The sequence below is a fragment of the Tasmannia lanceolata genome, unplaced genomic scaffold, assembly GCF_043159265.1.
Source record: "Tasmannia lanceolata isolate RefF3 unplaced genomic scaffold, GAP_Taslan_0.1 ptg000037l, whole genome shotgun sequence".
Lineage (NCBI taxonomy): Eukaryota > Viridiplantae > Streptophyta > Magnoliopsida > Canellales > Winteraceae > Tasmannia > Tasmannia lanceolata.
The window spans coordinates 1,797,815-1,818,881 of NW_027518714.1; the positions used below are offsets into that span (position 1 = coordinate 1,797,815).

At 49.0% G+C, this 21,067-nt stretch overlaps 1 protein-coding gene across 2 annotated transcripts in view; it reads right to left on the minus strand.

Moving 5' to 3' along the window:
* LOC143860411 (GDSL esterase/lipase At4g10955-like) overlaps positions 1–21,067 on the minus strand; it is a 38,109-nt gene that overhangs the window by 3,675 nt on the left and 13,367 nt on the right. The window contains exon 3 of one of the 2 annotated variants that reach the window (XM_077371021.1): positions 18,286–19,361. The exons of the other annotated variant lie outside the window; for it this stretch is intronic. Within the exon in view, the coding sequence (XP_077227136.1) occupies positions 18,380–19,361 (982 nt within the window). The 3' untranslated portion in view covers positions 18,286–18,379. Of the gene's footprint in view, positions 1–18,285; positions 19,362–21,067 lie in introns of those variants that run through there. 2 annotated transcript variants of the gene reach the window in all.

Sequence of the window (21,067 nt, forward strand, 5' to 3'; positions counted from 1 at the left end):
GGATTAAAGTTCAAGTGCTGTGCCGCATCCTGTCCTCCAAAGACCAAGTAAAAGTTCCTTATCCAGTGTTGTAATTCAAAACACAATGAACAAAAAAGAAAAAAAAAATCTAGCCTCTCAAAGTCTCAACAACAGAAATTGACAGTTATCAAGAATGAATCAATTTTTATTTTTTTTGAATTTCTAGAAAAACACAAATATGCCTAAAAAACACGTCCACTGCAAATTAATCATGCTTTTCGCTACACCACATTCATGAATTCGACCTTACACGGCAAAATCAATATCAATAATAAAAAGAAAAAGAGAGAAACATAACCGTACAAGAAAACAGGGCAACGCTCCCACAGCTACATCCGAGGTTTCCTACTCAACTATACTCACTGCATTCTCATTCTACAAATATTTAAATGCAAGTTGCGGAAAAAAATTAAAAAAAGAGACTCAATGAGGACGAATTTAATAGAACAAGCGATTTTTAGCTGTTAAAATGCAAATGTGGTTACAAATTCAACGATTTTTAGCTGTTAGTGTTTATAGTTATTCATGTTGTTCATGTTATTTGAATTTCTATGTCTGACTTACGATTATAGACTTAGTCGGGAAACAACGGGGAATATATTATAGGGAGGACCGACGTGCATACACGGGCAGCCAAATAAAACAGTGGGGCCCGCATTATTTGGGCGATCCAAACCATTCATTTGTTGGGCCGGGATATAGATGTGGAGTGTGCCTAGAAAATGTTCTCCATAGAATGATCCTAACCCTCCGATTTGTGGAGGTTTAAAATGGGCGGCACATTATAAAAACCTTTACAGAGAAAAGGGGTTATGGAGAAGATTTTCTGTGCACGCTTTATACACGTCATGTCCCAACAAATGAACGGTTTAGATCACCCAAATAAAGTGGGCCCCACTGTTTTTTGGGGCGGTGCCATCCACCATATAAATTCTCATTATATGGGGACCGCACGTACATGATGGTATTTTTAAACAAATGCAGTGGGGCCCAAATAGTTGGATCATCTAAAGCTTTCATTTGGTGGGTGCTTGCTTAAATTGGGTGTGCTCAAGAAATCTTCTCCATAGGGAGACAATATTATTGGTGGATGTGATGCAGAGTCGCATTTTATATCTACACCTATATCCAAGACTCCTCTGCCATTAATTTAGCCAAGAAGATGTATCACCGAACTTAGTCATTTCAAAGATTTTATTTTGTAAATCTTGTCTTTATCCCTCACAACCAATCAGTTTTTAGCTTTAGAAAATTTGCCAACGGAGGGCATCAAAATACGAGAATTGCCAACAGGGGACACACTTTTGGGAAATTGTTAGAGAGTGACGAAATGAGGGGGTTATCAACCCTCACCTTCCCTTGCCATTGGGTAAGCTACAATTCTAGGGAAAAAAAATTCATGGTAGCCAAACATGCCCTTAGTATACGATCCATGACCCGTTTATTGTTAGGCTAATAAATTCCCCTACTTTTCCAAGAAAAAACATGTGCAGACCCCGTATAGGCAGTATTTTTCCAAGGAAAAACATTTGCAAATGCCGTACAAACTCTTTATCTTTGTTTACAGGATGAGTTAGAGCTTGCATTGCCAACTGTTAGGCCTAAAATCGGTAACAGGTTATGGTAGGGCTGGGTGGTCCGAGCTAACGAGCCACAACTGAGGGGCTGGTTGAGTCCTGTGCTGCACAAGAGTACGGACAAGAAAGAAATGGGTCAGAGGACCAACCCGGAGTGATACTCCGGACGGGCGCTTCGACACTCAAGTCAGTATGAGCAGGAGTGCAGAGCAATGTCAGAGCAAAAAGCTTAGAGTTTTGGTTCTCAGATTTTCAGGACCCTCACCTTAGCACAAGTGAAGGCTATTTATAGTGATTCTGAGCCACCTGTCTAGGACAGGTGGTAGTTCTGAGCCAGATGGTGGCCTCTGTATGGACCAGGTTTCATACCTAAGGAGGGCAGGTGGAGGTCCCTGATTGGTCCAGGTGCCACACCTAGTGGAGACAGGTGTTGGCCTTCCAACGGTCCTTGTGAGGGCCACGTGCCAGAAGCTAATTGGATGCTGAGTTCGGACCCCTCAGTGCTGAGTCCGGATTCCCTCAGTGCTGAGTCCGGATTCCCTCAGTGCTGAGTCCGGACCCTATCAGTTGCCCCCTGGTTCTTCAAGCCATGAAAGTGGCTAGAAGAAGCAAAGAGAAGGTAAAGACAGCGTCGGGCCGGCCTTAAGACCTCCAGGCAGCTTAGGCCGGGCTCAGACTCAGCTAGGAGAAATAGTGGCCGGACAGGAGACTCCGGGCGCCCTGGCCTGGCCTTGGCGTTTGGCCTGAAGGAGTACGGCCGGGCAGAAGGCATTCGGCTATCCAGCACGGCTAAATTTTTGACCAGAGGTCTGGGCGGCCAGGCTTCCTGGACGTCCTTGGTTCAGGAGGTTATGTGGTCCTGTTCGGCTAAGGCTGTGAACGGCCAGCCGGGCAGGTCTTTGCTGGTAAAGCTTTTTGTCGCCTAGCGCTTTTGTCGTCTAGCGAACGCGTCATATCCTGTCCGGACAGCCGGACAGGTCTTTTGTCGTCTAGCGCGTTTGTCGTCTAGCGAACGCGCCATATCCTGTCCGGACAGCCGGACAGGTCTTTTGTCGTCTGAATTATCCTGTCCGGACAGCCAGACAGGTCTTTTGTCTGCTAGCGCTTTTGTCGTCTAGCGAACGCGCCATATCCTGTCCGGACAGCCGGACAGGTCTTTGTCGTCTAGCGCGTTTGTCGTCTAGCGAACGCGCCATATCCTGTCCGGACAGCCGGACAGGTCTTTGTCGTCTTTATTATCCTGTCCGGACAGCCGGACAGGTCTTTTGTCTGCTAGCGCTTTTGTCGTCTAGCGAACGCGCCATATCCTGTCCGGACAGCCGGACAGGTCTTTGTCGTCTAGCGCGTTTGTCGTCTAGCGAACGCGCAATATCCTGTCCGGACAGCCGGACAGGTCTTTTGTCGTATGAATTATCCTGTCCGGACAGCCGGACAGGTCTTTTGTCTGCTAGCGCTTTTGTCGTCTAGCGAACGCGCCATATCCTGTCCGGACAGCCGGACAGGTCTTTGTCGTCTAGCGCGTTTGTCGTCTAGCGAACGCGCCATATCCTGTCCGGACAGCCGGACAGGTCTTTGTCGTCTTTATTATCCTGTCCGGACAGCCGGACAGGTCTTTTGTCTGCTAGCGCTTTTGTCGTCTAGCGAACGCGCCATATCCTGTCCGGACAGCCGGACAGGTCTTTGTCGTCTAGCGCGTTTGTCGTCTAGCGAACGCGCCATATCCTGTCCGGACAGCCGGACAGGTCTTTTGTCGTCTGAATTATCCTGTCCGGACAGCCGGACAGGTCTTTTGTCTGCTAGCGCTTTTGTCGTCTAGCGAACGCGCCATATCCTGTCCGGACAGCCGGACAGGTCTTTGTCGTCTAGCGCGTTTGTCGTCTAGCGAACGCGCCATATCCTGTCCGGACAGCCGGACAGGTCTTTGTCGTCTTTATTATCCTGTCCGGACAGCCGGACAGGTCTTTTGTCTGCTAGCGCTTTTGTCGTCTAGCGAACGCGCCATATCCTGTCCGGACAGCCGGACAGGTCTTTGTCGTCTAGCGCGTTTGTCGTCTAGCGAACGCGCCATATCCTGTCCGGACAGCCGGACAGGTCTTTGTCGTCTTTATTATCCTGTCCGGACAGCCGGACAGGTCTTTTGTCGTCTGAATTATCCTGTCCGGACAGCCGGACAGGTCTTTTGTCGCCTAGCGCTTTGGTCGTCCAGCGAACGCGCCATATCCTGTCCGGACAGCTGGACAGGTCTTTTGTCGTCTGAATTATCCTGTCCGGACAGCCGGACAGGTCTTTTGTCTGCTAGCGCTTTTGTCGTCTAGCGAACGCGCCATATCCTGTCCGGACAGTCGGACAGGTCTTATGTCTTCTAGCGCCTTTGTCGTCTAGCGAACGCGCCATATCCTGTCCGGACAGCCGGACAGGTCTTTTGTCTTCTAGCGCTTTTGTCGTCTAGCGAACGCGCCATATCCTGTCCGGACAGCCGGACAGGTCTTTTGTCTTCTAGCGCTTTTGTCGTCTAGCGAACGCGCCATATCCTGTCCGGACAGCCGGACAGGTCTTTTGTCTTCTAGCGCTTTTGTCGTCTAGCGAACGCGCCATATCCTGTCCGGACAGCCGGACAGGTCTTTTGTCTTCTAGCGCTTTTGTCGTCTAGCGAACGCGCCATATCCTGTCCGGACAGCCGGACAGGTCTTTTGTCTTCTAGCGCTTTTGTCGTCTAGCGAACGCGCCATATCCTGTCCGGACAGCCGGACAGATCTTTTGTCTTCTGAATGCGCCATATCTTGTCCGGACAGCCGGACAGGTCTTTTGTCCTCTAGCGCTTTGGGACATGTGCCTTGTATTTAATGCAGGCGGCGCATTTAATGCGGACGGCGCATTTAATGCAGAAGGCAACGTGGCGCACTCCGGCTGGCGGAAAGGGGCGGGATTTTTCCCGCTCTTCCCAGCTTCTCTATAAATACTGAAGTTTACTCTTCATTTCTTACTTTTCATCTTTTACTCTCCTCCTCTTCTGTTCGGCTACTCAAGTTTTCTGCCCGCTTCGGATCAGTGAGCCCGGAGGTCCTCGTCCAACACTTCAGTTCGGTAATCTTTTTTTAGCTTTTAGCTTTTCTTTTCTTCCTTTTTTATGTCTAGCACTAGTTCGGAGACGGACTCCAGTTCAAAGGAGTCCGGTTCGACCAGTACCACCACGGGGTCCGGGGCGTCGGAGAGGGCGGTTCCGGCCTCACCTATAGTGGAGGCCGGTGTTGAGGGCGAAGAGCTAGTGATCATAATAGACGAGGAGAGCGGTGAGGAAATGATTGTGGACTTAGACACAATCCCGGCCTGTGGGGACGGACCGGACCGGGTAGAAACCAGCGACGATGATGAGGACGTCGAAGCGGCAGTTCCTCAATCGTCGCGTATGCCGGTCGAGGTGATAGCGGAGGCACAGATGGAAGCCAACCCACAGTATAACATCGGGGCCCTATACGAGGTGAACCATCTGTGGCCGAACAGGCTTCAGATCGTCAGGGACAAATACTGTATTCCTAGCCGGTACATTCTGAGGGCGGCTGTCGAAGGGGATCGGGCCAGCAACGATAGCGCAGACCTCTGCGTATATGAAGAGGCCTTACGGGCCGGGCTTAGGCTCCCCTTCCACCCCTTTTTTGCGGACGTACTGAATTATTACGGGCTGGCAGTTACACAGGTCGTCCCAAACTCTTGGAGAACGCTGATCGGCTTCTTGTACCTTCTTGAAGTCCGGCTCCGTAGGAACCCCACCGTGCCCGTCTTCAGGATGTGTGCGCACCTGAAGAGGCATAAGGACGGCGGCTGGATCTACATTAGCCAGAGGCCTGAAATGAAAATGATCACTGGGATACCTTCTTCCATTCACACATGGAAGAACAGGTTCTTCTATGTAAAGGACACCGTGCCGGGCTCGCACTGGCCGTTCTCAATACAATGGAGAACGCCGGACACTCGCCGCCTTAGTAAGAAACCAGCCCTCGAGGACTATGACCATATGACCTTCGCTCTGATCAAAGAAGAGCTCAAGCGAGGTCCAATACACTGCTCAGAGTTCGAAGAAGAGGCCGAGCTGGTCGCACTCGGGGTCAGTCGTGCGACGCCGGCACGTACGTAGATCTTTTAGGATAACATTTTGTTTTTCTGAAGTGTTCTTCAATTTTCATATTTCTGACTGCGCTCCGTTCTCTTTTGCAGAAATGGTGAAGCAGATGTCCCTTTTGGACAGAATCAAGCAGACCTCGGGCGCGTCCCCATCGCAAGAGCAGCCCCAAACAAAGGGCAAGAAGAGGAAGGTGCCGGAGTCGACTCCGCCGATGGTCGCACTGGCTAAGCCTCTGAAAAGCAGCCGGGCGACGCATAAGCTTGCCCTATCGAGCCGGGCAGATACCACGGGTCAGAGCTCCAAGTCCGGAGCGGCAACAGGGCCAAAACACGGCGGGGCAGTACTGGGTATTCCGGCCGCCGCATCAGTTGGAGGCGACAACGTCTTCCGCCCGAACTGGGCCGTACAGAAAACGGACACCGGTCTGGGGGATACCCGAGTGGCCACAGAGTTGATGTACAAGGGCGTCCTACCACGCGACCGGTTAGAAGTCGAAAAAGAGGTGCCGGAGACCTGCGAAGCGGCAATCAGCTCCGCTCTCTATCAACTCCAGGTCTACTCAAGGGATATGGCTAAGAAGCGATATCTCTTCTCTGAGACGATCACAAGGATCGAGTCTGAAAAGGCCCAGCTCCAGAAGGAGAACGGCGAGCTCAATGAAGCCGTCCAGATCAAAGAGGCCGAACTCAACAGCTTACAGGACGAACTGCAGAGGGTCAAAAACCAGGCCGTGCAGGATCTCCTAAGTTCGGCAGAGAGGGCCGGAAGGAAGGAGAAGGCGGCCGTGGAGAAGGCCGTGAAGGAAACCGAGGAGAGGAAGGACGCCCAGCACTTCGACTTAGGCCTCCAGGCTTACAGGGCGGGTTTCCTTCTCTGCTCCGAGCAGGTGAAGAGACATCACCCCAGCATCTCCTTGGACGGGCTAACCGTCCCGTATGCACCTGCGGAGGAGGAGGAAGATGAGGAGGAAGACGAACCGGACTCCTCCCGGCCTATTGAGGTAGATGCGGAGGTGACTGTGGCCGCCGTCTCCTCTGCGGAGGGCGGTGAACTTGCAGCCCTCGCTCCCACAGAGGTCGTCACCGAGGTGGTGGCAGACGAGGAGGCCTGAGCAGCAACCTTCTTTCTTTTTGGTGATATGTTTTTTTTTTTTTTTTGCACAGTTTGTAATGCCCATTCTTTGTAAGCCAGCTCGGCGAAGAGAGCAATTTTGTAATACGAATACTGAATACAAATACATTTTTGTTCAACTGTCTGTACAGCATTCTTATTTTTTATACGCATTACTCAAACACTTAGGAAATATTTGAGGGTGGTTTCCACTGCGGGCGTCCTGGCTGGAACTGATCTCCAAGCCACTAGGATGAGCCGGAGTGCACCACTGCTGCTCGCCCTAAGTCTGCGAGAACCGAGCTGGAAGCTTGGTACTCAAACACTTAGGAAATATTTGAGGGTGGTTTCCACTGCGGGCGTCCTGGCTGGAACTGATCTCCAAGCCACTAAGATGAGCCGGAGTGCACCACTGCTGCTCGTCCTAAGTCTGCGAGAACCGAGCTGGAAGCTTGGTACTCAAACACTTAGGAAATATTTGAAGGTGGTTTCCACTGCGGGCGTCCTGGCTGGAACTGATCTCCAAGCCACTAGGATGAGCCGGAGTGCACCACTACTGCTCGTCCTAAGTCTGCGAGAACCGAGCTGGAAGCTTGGTACTCAAACACTTAGGAAATATTTGAGGGTGGTTTCCACTGCGGGCGTCCTGGCTGGAACTGATCTCCAAGCCACTAGGATGAGCCGGAGTGCACCACTGCTGCTCGTCCTAAGTCTGCGAGAACCGAGCTGGAAGCTTGGTACTCAAACACTTAGGAAATATTTGAAGGTGGTTTCCACTGCGGGCGTCCTGGCTGGAACTGATCTCCAAGCCACTAGGATGAGCCGGAGTGCACCACTACTGCTCGTCCTAAGTCTGCGAGAACCGAGCTGGAAGCTTGGTACTCAAACACTTAGGAAATATTTGAAGGTGGTTTCCACTGCGGGCGTCCTGGCTGGAACTGATCTCCAAGCCACTAGGATGAGCCGGAGTGCACCACTACTGTTATATGCTGATGTCTACATAAGTTACTCAAAGAGGGACACTTGTTCGGGAAACTTATTTTATTCATTCCAGAACTTGGATGTTTACAGCAGTTCTTTACAAGCCTATGAAGGCAAACAAAATTACTGATAGTAGATCCGAAGATTTCTAGAATTCCAGGCGTGTGGTAGCATCTGTTCGTCGAGGGACTCTAACCGATAGCTTCCTGGGCGGATGACTTCTTTGATTCGGTACGGTCCTTCCCAGGTCGGAGAGAGCTTGCCCACGCTTCTTGGCTGGGAAACGGAGGCTTTCCTCAGGACTAGGTGGCCGGCACGGAATTCTCTTGGTCGGATCTTGACGTCATGATATCTAGATACTTTCTGCTTATAGGCCGCCGACCTGATCTGAGATTCCTCACGGACTTCTTCAAGCAAGTCAAGGTTGGCACGGAGTCCGTCCCCGTTGAGCTGCTCACTGAAATGGACGATCCTTGGGGAGGGGACGCCGATGTCAACCGGGATCACTGCTTCTGTTCCGAATGAGAGATTGAAAGGTGACTCGCCTGTGGCCGTACGCGGGGTAGTCCGATACGCCCAGAGCACATGATACAGTTCGTCTGCCCAACGCCCGGCCTTGCCATCCAGTCTCTTCTTTATCCCCTGCAAGAGGGTCCTGTTCGTCACCTCTGTTTGCCCATTCGTCTGAGGATGTGCCACAGATGTGAATCTCTGCTCTATGTGCAGGTCAGAACAAAACTTTCGGAAGTTCCTCGAGTCGAACTGCTTGCCATTGTCCGTTATGAGGACCCGGGGGATTCCGAACCTGCACACCACTGATTTCCAGAAGAAGTTCTGTACATTCTGCTCTGTGATCTTGGCCAGAGGCTCTGCTTCTACCCATTTGGTGTAATAATCAATAGCGACAACGACGAACTCACGGCCTCCCGAGGCCGGCGGAAAGGGGCCCAGAATATCCATTCCCCATACTGCGAAGGGAAGAGGACTGATGATCGGGGCCATCGGAACGGGTGGCTGGTGGACAGTCGGAGAGAACTTCTGGCACTTCTCACACTTTTTCACAAGGCTCAGCGCGTCCTTCCTCAATGTAGGCCAGTACAGACCTCTCAGGAGGATTTTAATGGCGAGGGCCTTGCCCCCGAGGTGCTCTCCGCAGATTCCTTCATGGGTTTCCTGCAGGGCTAACAAGGCATCACTGGGGCGAAGACACTTCAGATACGGGAGGGTATACGACCTCTTGTATAGAGTCTCGCCATCCAGTGAAAACCTTGCTGCCCTCTGCGTGACCTTACGGGCCTCCTTTCTATCTCCCGGGAGCTCTCCGCTGCGCAGATACCTGATTATCTCATCCATCCAGCACGGCTCATCGTCAATCTGCATCACCACGACGGACTGGGCATCGATACTGGACCTCTTCAGAAACTCCATGCGAATTTCTCTGAGGGCGGTGTAACCTGAGGCTGCAAGCTTTGATAGCACATCTGCCTTTACATTCTCTGCTCGGGGGATTCTGACGACCTCAAAGCTCTTGAAATGAACGGCCAGACTGCGAACCCTTCCCAAGTACTTGATCATTCGCTCTTCACGGGCTTCGTATACTCCTTGGATCTGACAGACGACCAGCTGTGAATCGCAGTACGCCCTCAACCTCTGAGCACGGGTCTGCACAGCGAGATTCATCCCGGCTATGAGCGCTTCATATTCTGCTTCATTGTTGGACGCACGGAAACCAAACCTCAGGGCGTAGTTCAGGACGAAGTCCTCTGGTCCAGTGAGAACTAGTCCTGCACCACACCCTGTCTTGTTCGATGACCCGTCCACATAAACTTCCCAGAGCGGCTCTTCATCAAAAACTGGGTGCGCGATGACGGACTCAGTCCCGGGGGGCGGTGATGCTCTGGAAACGACTCGAGGCTCCGGTACAGCCAGCTCTGCTTCTGGAGATGGAACTGCTACCAGCCCGGGGTCTGGGTCCGGAACTGTGCACTCGGCTATGAAGTCAGCGAGAATCTGAGCTTTGATCGCCGGCCTGGGTAGATACTTGATATCAAACTCACTGAGCTCCACGGCCCACTTGACAAGTCGGCCCGAAGTGTCTGGCCGGTGGAGGATCTGTCTGAGAGGCTGCCCTGTCAAGACCTTGATTGTGTGCGCCTGAAAGTACGGCCTTAGCTTCCGGGCCGCCATAATGAGGGCGCACACGAGCTTCTCTACTCGCTGATATCTGGTCTCTGCATCGTGGATGACCTTGCTGACATAATAGATCGGCTTTTGCTGGTTAGACTCTTCTTTGATCAGTACTGCTGCAACTGCCAAGGGTCCCGCTGAGAGGTACAGAATCAGCTCTTCTCCTGGCTCCGGCGTGGACAACAAGGGGGGGGAGGATAAGTACTGCTTCAGCTCCTCGAACGCTGCTTGACATTCCGGAGTCCAGGGCGCGGTTTTTATACCTTTGATCGCATTGAAGAACGGGAGGCATCTCTCGGCGGATTTTGAAATAAACCGCCCCAGGGCTGCCACCAGTCCGGTCAGCCGCTGTACTTCTCTGATAGTGTTGGGAGGAGTCAGCTCCATTACTGCCTTGATCTTTTCCGGATTCGCCTCTATTCCTCTCTGGCGTACCATGAAGCCCAGGAATTTGCCTGCTCCGACGCCAAACGTACACTTGGTCGGATTAAGCTTCATGTTGTGTTCCCTCAAGACTTGGAAGGCCTCTTCGAGGTCGGAGACGTGGTTGGAAGCACTTCTGCTCTTTACTAGCATATCATCAACGTAGACCTCCATGTTCCGACCGATCTGATTTCTGAACAGCTTGTTGACGAGACGCTGGTAAGTGGCTCCTGCATTCTTCAGTCCGAAAGGCATCACCCGATAGCAATAAGTCCCCTGGTCAGTAACGAATGATGTCTTCGGGATGTCTGACTCGTACATTCTGATTTGATTGTATCCTGAAAAAGCATCCATGAAACTGAGCAGCTCGTGACCTGCTGTAGCGTCAATGAGCTGGTCTATTTTTGGGAGTGGGTAGCTGTCCTTTGGGCAGGCCTTGTTCAGGTCTGTGAAGTCTATACAGGTCCTCCACTTCCCGTTGGACTTTTTCACCATCACCACATTCGCGAGCCAGTCCGGATACTGGATCTCACGGATGAAATCGGCCTTCAAAAGCCTCTCCACCTCTTCTCTGATGGCTCTCCGCCTTTCTGGTGCAAAGTGTCTCCGCTTCTGCTTTATGGGCTTGCAGGTCTGATCGACACCGAGCTCGTGGGTGCTAATCGACGGGTCAATGCCGGGCATGTCTGAAGGAGTCCAGGCAAAGACATCTGCATTGGCTCTGAGGAACTGAGCGAGATCCTGCTGCGCGGCCTCTGGCAGGGCAGAGCCGATCTGGACAACCCTCTGTTCGTCACCGCTGTTCAATTGAATGGAGATGAGGTCCTCTGCGGGCTCGTTGACCATGACCTGTGCTTCGTCTCTCAGATCGTACAGCTCGATTGGAAGAGACTCAGACGCATTCTTCCCTCTCAGCGCTGCCGCATAGCATTGTCTGGATTGGGGTTGATCCCCTCTGACTTCACCTACGCCGCCTGGCGTAATGAACTTCATCTTCTGATGATAAGCGGAGGGAATAGCTCGGAGGAGGTTCTGGCCAGGGCGTCCTAGAATGGCATTATAGGCCGACTTGGCCTTCACCACCAGGAAGGTCACCATAGCGAAGGACTGGCGGGGCGGCTCCCCGATAAGAACTGGAAGCTCAATCTGCCCTTCGACCTTAACAACTTCTCCTGAGAACCCGAACAGATCTGAGTTGGCCGGCTTCAGACGGTCAGCTCCGATCATCATCTGTTCGAAGGCGTGATAGTAGAGGATGTCGGCGGAGCTCCCGTTGTCGACCAGGATCTTCTTCATTTCCCAGTTCGCCACTAGCATTGTGACGACCAGGGCATCATCGTGCGGGAGGATCAGACCGTCAAGATCTGCCTCCGAAAAGGATATCTCATTTTCTGGCTCGGCCCTCTTGCTGCAGGCATGGACGGCATTGACCTGCCGGGCATAAGTTCTGCGGGCCGATGAAGAGGTCCCTCCCGCGGTCGGCCCTCCTGAAATGGTACCAATAACACCATGAGGTTGAAGTTGAGGTTGAGGTACCTGAGGAGGGAGAACGGCCGGGGCAGGAGCCTGGATGCGGTCGCCCAGGGGTTGGGCGTCTCGAGGGCTTCGGTCTCTGGGCCTCGGGTTGTCCTGGCGCTCCCTTCTGTTGTCATTATTTTTTAAGTACCTCCCAAGGTACCCTCTGCTTATCAGCTGCTCGATCTCCTCCTTGAGATGAATGCAGGCATTGGTGTCGTGGCCGTGGCTCTTATGGAACCGGCAATACCTGGACATATCTTGGGTGCCCGCCTTTGGCGTCTGCTTCTTCGGCCATCGGATGAAGTCTTCTTTCCGAATGGCTGCCAAAATTTGAGCCCTAGATGCGGTGAGCGGCGTGTAGCGCTCCCTCGTCGGGGGGCTCCTCTCCTTTCGAGGCCGGGGGGAGCTCCTTTCCTTCCGGGACGGGCTGCTCTCCTTCCTCTGGGGTCTGTCATCCCTACGCTGCTTGGCGGGGTTCTTCTCCTCTGGTCTTCTCTTGCTGACGGAATCCAGGGCAGCGAGAGTCTCCTCGACGGAGATGTACTCTTCCGCCCCGGTCATCAGATCTGCCAAGGACTGCGGATTGCGTCGAGCGACTGCTCTTCTGAAGTCGGTGGACCGGGCTCCGGCCAGAAGAGCATTCGTTGCCGCGGAGGGGTCCAGGTTGGGTACCTGCAGGGCCTCCCTGTTGAACCGGCCAACGAACGCTTTTAAGGCCTCGCCGTCTTCCTGCCTCAGAGCCATCAGTGAAGCCGTTGTCTTTCGAGGTCTTCTGCTGCTCATGAAATGCCGGGCCAGGTCGTCCCCGAAGTCGTCGAAATTGTCCACAGACTTGGGCTTCAGCCGTGAGTACCAGTCTCTCGCGGCCCCAGTTAATGTGGTGGGGAGTGCCCTGCAAAGGAACCCGTCCGACGCCCCGTGGAGAAGCATCGTGGTCCTGAAGGTCTGCAGATGATCCACGGGATCGGTGGTCCCATCGTACTGCGGGATCTGCGGCATCTTGAAGCCCAAGGGGACTGCCGCACCGAGTACCCTGTCTGTGAAAGGGGGATTGCTACTGAAGATCCTTGAAGCAGGGCGGCCATGATCTCTAGCCAGCTCTTCGATTCTATTATCGATCTTCTGGATTCTCAGTAACATCGGATCATCCCTCTGTTCGGCCAGACGGACAGGTCTACTCCTTATGGCTGATGGGCTCCTTGCGGATCCGGACTGGCTGAGGGGACTCCTTCGCCGGTGCCGCGATCCCTCTCCGTGCATAGGGTCTCTCTTGCTGCCACGTTTCTGCACGGAGGGAGATCGTGACCGGTGATGCTGACGAGGCTCAGGGCGCACGTTCCTGTCCCGCGAGCGGTGGTCTCTTCTTGTGGAGTGACGAGTTTGGTCCCGGGGTGGAGACGCGCGTTCTCTGCGGGAGCTTTCTCCCCTCTGAACGGGTCGAGAAACCTCGACTGGGTGTTGCTGGAGTGCGGGGGCCGCATTCCTGAACTGCGCAACTACAGCAGTCATTTCTTGAAAAAGGGCCCGCATCTCCCTTGGGGTCGGGGTAGGGTCTGAACGGTCCGAGTGGGGCGAAGTTCGCTCCACGGCCGCCCCGACCTCCACCTGTGAGGCCAGCCGCTCACTTCGTCCTTCGCGGGGGGCCGTAGCCCGGGTAGCCCGAGAAGTCGGAGGTGCTCGCTTGCCGGTCTGTCCTACCACCAACCATTCTTTTTTATCTGTGCCCACGTGGTTGTGCTCAGCAAACCTGATCCATGAGGCCCGTTTCTTAAAATCCAACGCGTAAACGACTGGGAATCAAGTTTTCTAAAGCTATGTGGAATCGCTTAGTTCATGTTTCGATTGCAAGAATTTCCAGAAAAAGTTTGGAAAGGAAGAAAGTCTCTAAAATCTCCTACTTTTTTAAGTAACGCAACTGAACGGAGCCTTAGGAAGACTCCTGGTCTCTCTTTTCCCATGTTTCTACCCTAAGAATAAGAAGCCTTGCTGAATACACTTGTATTAATATAGACAAGTTATTAACTCATTGAGGGAAGAATTCTTAAAAGAGGATAAGTCATTTTCTATTAACATAGAGAGGTCACTAAATTATAAAAATCACATGTTCTACTTAATTAAAATATACGTATTAAAGAGATGGGTGTTGCGCTAGATAAATGTACAAGGCAACAACATCATTTCTCTAGGGCGCTGATATCCCAACCCCCCCGCCCCGGTCCCCTTGACGGCTAACGTATTCCGACCATTTGACCGCCCTCTCTCTCTCTCTCTCTCTCTCTCTCTCCACACACACACACACAACAGGAACAGTTGGTGGGCCCAACAGAAACCATTGGTGGAATGGTGGGCCCATCTTTGAACAACGTAGGCCCCGCCCATACCACACCATAGGATAATCCAAACCGTCCATTTGATGGGCCATAAACATAAATAGGTTGCGTCCCAAAATATTTTTCCATAGGCGGATCCTAGCCCTCCAATCTAAATAGAAACTACATCTTATGCAACCTCTATAGATTGTAGGTTTGTGATCATCCTACGGAAATGATTTTTTGGGCACAACCTATTTACATTGTGGCCCATCAAATGGACGGTGGTCTGAACGGTACACTTCATTTTCAAAAATATGGGTGGGGCCTAAATTGGTACGAACCACACCATAGGATGATCCAAACCATGGACGGCTTGGATCATCCTATGTTGTGGACGGTACGCTTCAATTTGAAAAATATCGGTGGGACCTACGATTGGGCCTTAATGTTACTGTACGGCCACATGATGATCTCAACCATTCATTTGATGGGCCAACCCTTTTGGGGGGCACAACCCATTTACGTTATGGCCCATCAAATGGACGGCTTGGATCATCCTATGGTCTGGACGGTACACTTCATTTTCAAAAATATGGGTGGGGCCTAAATTGGGCCTTAATGTTACTGTACGAACCACACCATACGAGGATCCAAACCATGGACGGCTTGGATCATCCTATGTTGTGGACGGCACGCTTCAATTTGAAAAAAAATCGGTGGGGCCTACGATTGGGCCTTAATGTTACCAACTCCATAGGATTATCCAAACCATGGACGGCTTGGATCGTCCTATGTTGTGGACGGGCCTTAATGTTACTTTACGACCAACTCCATAGAATGATCCAAACCATTCATTTGATGGGCCACAATGTAAATAGGTTGTGCCCCAAAAATCATTTCCATAGGATGATCACAACCCTACAATCTATAGAGGTTGTATAAGATGTAGTTTCTACTTAGATTGGAGGGCTAGGATCTGCATATGGAAATGATATTTTGGGACGGAACCTATTTACGTTTATGGCCATCAAATGGATGGTTTGGATTATCCTACAATGGTATGGGGGGGCCTACGTTGTGTAAAGATGGGCCCACCATTCCACCAACGGTTTCTGTTGGGCCCACCAACTGTTCCTGTTGTGTGAGTGGAGAGAGAGAGAGATAGACCGGTCAAATGATGAGAGAGAGAGAGAGAGACCGGTCAAATAGTGGGAAAGTGACATATCCTAACGTTTAACGTTAGCCAGCCGTCAAGGGGGGAAAATAGCCTACAAGGAGGGGCGTGGGGGGGATATTAGCGCCCTTTCTCTATTGAAAACATCAGTTCAAATCAAAAAATATAAAAATGAAAAATGAAGGATTTACAAAAATTGTGTCGCTATCAAAATTCAAAGCCTATAAATAGATAGGGACATGACTCCAACAGGGAGTTAGCCTGTCCAACCTACGCACATGGCATTAATGTGATTTCTAACCCTACCCACACGACATTAATGTTATACGGATCCTTCGTATGGTAGCGCCGGTTGTGGAGAGAAAGCAGGGCTAAAAACAGAGTTATCCAACGATCATTGTTGCTGCTGAAATCTAGACCGGTTCTCGGCACAAGGACTCGCAATGAGTTGGCTTATGGAAAGGCAATCTATGAACACAGAACAGAAGATAATTGAAAGAGGACTAGAGTTGGACACTGAGGGGCTATCCGATGCCTGAGTCAGACATGGCAAAAATATGAGTTGAGTGCTATGATAAGACAAGAGCTTTACCTATCAAAAAATAAAAAAAATAAAAAAAAAGGAGGACGAGCTTTAGAATATGAGAGAGTCAAAAGGAACAGGTCTCTCAGTTTGTCCACCTTTTACAGACCAGAGTCCCAAGCATTTTACTTTTACGGAGTCTTGCCTACTTGGGTGAGTTTCATGGAATGACACTTTCCAAGTTTATCCTCCTGAGGTGGCTCATGACTTTCAAGGCACAATTGGCTACCATGGAATTTTTTTAATGGTAAATTGGTACCTCCAAGTGGTGAGAGAGGGATTGGGTGGGAGAAGTGGCTAATAGTCAAGAAACAAAAATATAGGAAACTAGCGTCTCAAGTGGTCAGAAGGGCTAAAAATCACGAAAAAAAACTCCTGATTTTTTGCCGCTTCTCATTTCTGAAGAGACTAATTACCGGTTTTTGTTTCCTGAATTTTAGCTACTTCACCCTCGTCTCCATTTGGAGACCCCCATTTATCATGAAAAAATAATTCATGGCAGCCAAACGGGCCCTTATGCTCTGTTTGGTTGCTTGTAGATGGATGGGAGATTAGTAGAAGAATAAGTTAAAGAGAAAAAGACAAGCATGGAAGATGGGGAGAAGATTAGGAGGAAGATTTGTGAGTAGTGTTTGATTGTGCGAGAAAAATAGCAGAAGATGTATAGTGTCGTTATCATGGAAGAGAGAGAAAGGGAAGAGACAAAAAGAGAGAGAAAGAATAAGACAAGAATCTTCTCCTAATTCTCCACACAAATTTCTCCATTTTAATGAAAAAATGGGAGAAAATTATGGGGGGAACATCTCCGCCACGTAGGCACCATCTAGGATAAAATGCAATAATGATGTCTAGAAGTTGTCTAGTGGTCAAATGTCTAAATGACAAAAATCGGATGAAAGGGAGCCTACATTGGTGGAACATGACCGAAGTGCATTTAGCATTCCTCCTCTAATATAATCTCTTTCAAACTCCCAAAATATGATCTCTTACATGTTATTGCTGAGACCAGGAACCAGCATAAGTAATTTATAATCTCTTAATGTTAATATTTAATACAAAAATCCAATAGATATAAGTGAGTGAATTCTTAGGAAATGTTGTTCAAAGTACGTATTTGTGAACATTAATGTTGTTCAAAGCACATATTGTATATAAGTATATATCGTACGCACGTTCACACGAAACTTTCTTCGGTCATTTAAGTGTAATCCGTTGTTGTTCTCAAAGTAGCTATCAACTCCGGTGTGGTAGTGGCAGTGACACCAATGGTAAATGCAGACAAGGAGACTCCCGCCTGACTATTGCAGTATGAGGTCATCAAGTTTTCTACTTGCCAGACAGAAAGTTATAAAACTTGGTGCAAGTGCCATTACCAAAAGACGAGTCTTTTAATACAACAAAAGATGAGTCTTTTTCCCTTCTCGTGAACCACGAGAGCGCATAGCACCCTTACTAATAGGGGGAACACAGCTAATTTTCCTTCTAGGGTAATGCGGCGCATAAAAAGGGCTGGCCCGTCGCCTATAAACACTATATCTTATTTGTCATTCAAACATTCATAAGAAAGGCCATTTGGCTTTGAGGGCTATAGCCGATTATGTGATCATGAAGGGGCAGCCCCAGTTAGTAAGGGGCCACTGTATACTAACGCGGTTCTGCAGCATCCAACTCCCATTCCCCTTCAATTTCTTTGCCCTGTGAGAAGATCTGAATCATGAAGCCCTTCCCACCACCTGAAGTTCAAACCTCGCCCCCAGGAAGCTTCCTCCTGAGTATATGAATGAGACAACAAGAAGCAAGTGAACTTACCCTATATGTGGGACCAGCGTCATAAACACCCTAAGGCTGTGTTCAGTTGTTTCATACCGTGGGAAAGGAAAGGAAAATGACGTGGCAAAACGGGCTGATATCAGTACCAAAAATAAAAGGAACCAATTATGCATTTTTTAGATATAAAATTATACGGCTGACCTTTTACCCCAGTACAATTTGCATACTGTATAAATATAAAAGAGGGATGCCAGCAAAATGGGTAACCACCATCATTACACGTGCGCTAGAAAATGAAGAGAGCTCAAATCCCCCACCAAATCAGCTGTCATTTTGATAAATACACAATCCCCTCGTTTTTAAAATCCTTTTTTGGATTTACAAATTCCCAGTGAGCGATCATAACCAATCAAAGAAGTTTAAAAGAAAGAGAATATCTATCATAGAAGGGAGTGTAAATATATCAACCTCCCTAAATCGAAATCATATTAAATATAAACAACAACAAAAATGATAATAGGTTTTTCAATTGCTGACAAGAAGAAAAACAAAAGCCCTCCCTTCATCCCCACACAAAAATAGCAGATAAATGATCTGTTGCCTTCACTTATAATAGTACTGCTTGCACTCGAGATTTAAATCCAGCCTCCACCATTGGCGAATGCCATGGCGAATGCCATGAGCTCGTCTTAAATATGGCGAAGGTGTCAGATTAACGGTGAGCTTCGCAGATGGAATAAGGTGTAATAGCTTAGATTCTCTTCCAAATGCAGTCAAGAACAGATCCCTGATAGAGTTCTGTGTAGCCAGTCTCTCAATCCCTCCTAATCCAATCTTCTCCATTTCTTCCCTGTGCTTGAAATAGCCAACATACCTCGAGCAAATAATGTCGGCTGGGTTCACGAACAAATGTGGACTCCACTCAGATAATTTGGTAAAGGAATTCTCGGATGAAGGACTCGCATGTCGACCTTTCATAGCAACAGTGAGCCCAGCCGTGATCAAACTACTTGCAATTCGGATTCTCTTTTTCAATTTCTCAGTTTTGATTCTTTCAATTGGGGCCGAAACGAATGGTGGGTCGAAGAGAAATGTTTTGAGAAAATCACCAACTATCGCCATGTTCTTTCCAGTGTGCATTGCCAGGGCTGATCCTAGAGAATGGCCCGCTAACCAAATATTTGAGTTTCCGACGTCTGAAACCAAGTTTCTGACTGCTTGCATTGCAATTTTAGAACGGGAGGTCTTATGAAAGGCGTTCAGGATGAAAAGAAGGTCCAGTTTAAGGTCCCGTAAAAAGGAATCCAGCTTAATGATGGTGCCACGAAAAGCGATGACAAATCGTGGAGCTTGGGCTGCTGAGTGATTTTGATCCGAAGTTGGAGATTTTAATTCATAAATTGCACCAAAGATGGACAAATCGGCATCATCAACAAGCTTACGGAGTAATTGGAAATGGAAAAATTCCCACCAAGCAGGTGCAAGAGCTTCATGCTCTAGGCGATTTTTTTGGCGATCACGCTCTAAGACGTACACACCCTGGACCAAGCTAGCGGCAACTGATCTCCGGTGAGCTGGGATATTCCTGTTAAACATGAATAGAAGATTATTATTTTTCTAGGAGAATAGTTGGGTTGCGGGAATGATTCAGTATCCTCTCAAGTGGTTTTTCACATCTAAAAAATTTCTGGATAAATTGGAACTGTATTTGCCCTGGAGTGTATGTGAGGACAGAAAGGACCTCTGCTTGATGCAAGCTGCCAACCTCAAGCAGGATTATCTACAACCGGTTTGAAATCAACTTACACTTGGAAAAGGAGCTTCCACTATTGTGCTGTTTCGTTCGAGAATTAAAGTCAACCATCAGAAAATGAGAAGCCCAATATCCCAATGTTTTTTCCTAGGTCTATGTTTTTAATGAAATGAAGTCATTAAAAAAATCAGAAAAGGAGAAAGTCCTATATTCAGAGAAGATCCCAATGTTTCTTGAAAATCATTAAAAGTTCTAAATATCTTTCATCCTGCGTGTGTTTAACGAAATGAAGACACTAGAGCGCATTGATTTTGGTCATGGAACTCCATACATAAAAAAGGTGATATGAGGAGAAGAAGATAGAGTTTTTCCCACCGCATTTGAAAACTATTTAGAAAAAATAGCTTTCTCCTTTAAAAATAAAAAGGTTTTGGGTTTTTAATCTTGCAGCTCCAGTAAGTTGCATCATGCTCTAGCAAGTAGCATTGCAACATACGTTCTGTTTTATTTTAGTCGTGTGCTTTTGATGTATGAAAATTGAAAATCACCATGTAGCTTCAGATTTGCCACTCTGAGATTTGAGAGATCCGTGTCGTATAGAAGGGTTTATAGAAGTACTGGCTTGAATCCTGTTGGTCTTGCAAGGATTCATCATTAAAGCCCTAGATTACATCAGACCTATCGAGATGACATTTAAGGTACATGGACCACACAAGAAAGCACTCTTTTTCCTAGGAAACAATTACAGAAACATTCCAAAGGAAATTATGTCTCAGTTATTTCTGTATCAACTTTGAACACTCCACACAAGCTTTAGTAAATGATATCTAACATGTTCAACTTGCTTAAATAAGTTGAAACGCTATAATAGCACTAATTGAGCTATAGTAACAGTACCACTATAACAGCACTAATACGCTAAAAACGCACTAACCGCACTAATTGAGTAACTGATATCCGTGCTTCGCCAATACGAAAGACGAGATATGATGGACTAAAGTGATCTATGGAGACCACCCCTCAAGCAGTGGATTAAGTCCCCCTCGCAGGGGGATTTAGGGGGTGGTTGGCTAAAGAACCCCTCCTTCAGTCTTGCCGTGCCAGCCAGCATTTTGCCTTACTAATAGGGCCTTTTCTTTCCCCGGACCGAGAACTCGGTTGTTCAGGGGGATTTTGAATCATAGAAGAAGAAAGATCGAATCGTCAGAAAGGCTCTCCGCGGATCCTTATGAGATCCTCCCCCAGGGTGTAATTAATTAGTATATATCATAAGTTAAGATAGGCCAACTTTCTTAGACGTGCTTCTCAATCTCTTTCTTTACTCGAAGAGCGGCAAACTTTAGACTGTGATTGGGCGGGGACAGGATTCGAACCTGCAGTTTTCAGGTCACGGGAGCGCCTAGCGCCCTTACTAATAGGGGGAGCAAAGCTCATTTTCCTTCCAGGGTAAAGCGGCGCATAAGCCTCTACCCTAATCTGATGAAGCTTTATGATATCACAAAAATCCCTGGAACTGTTCCCATTATATCATCACTAAT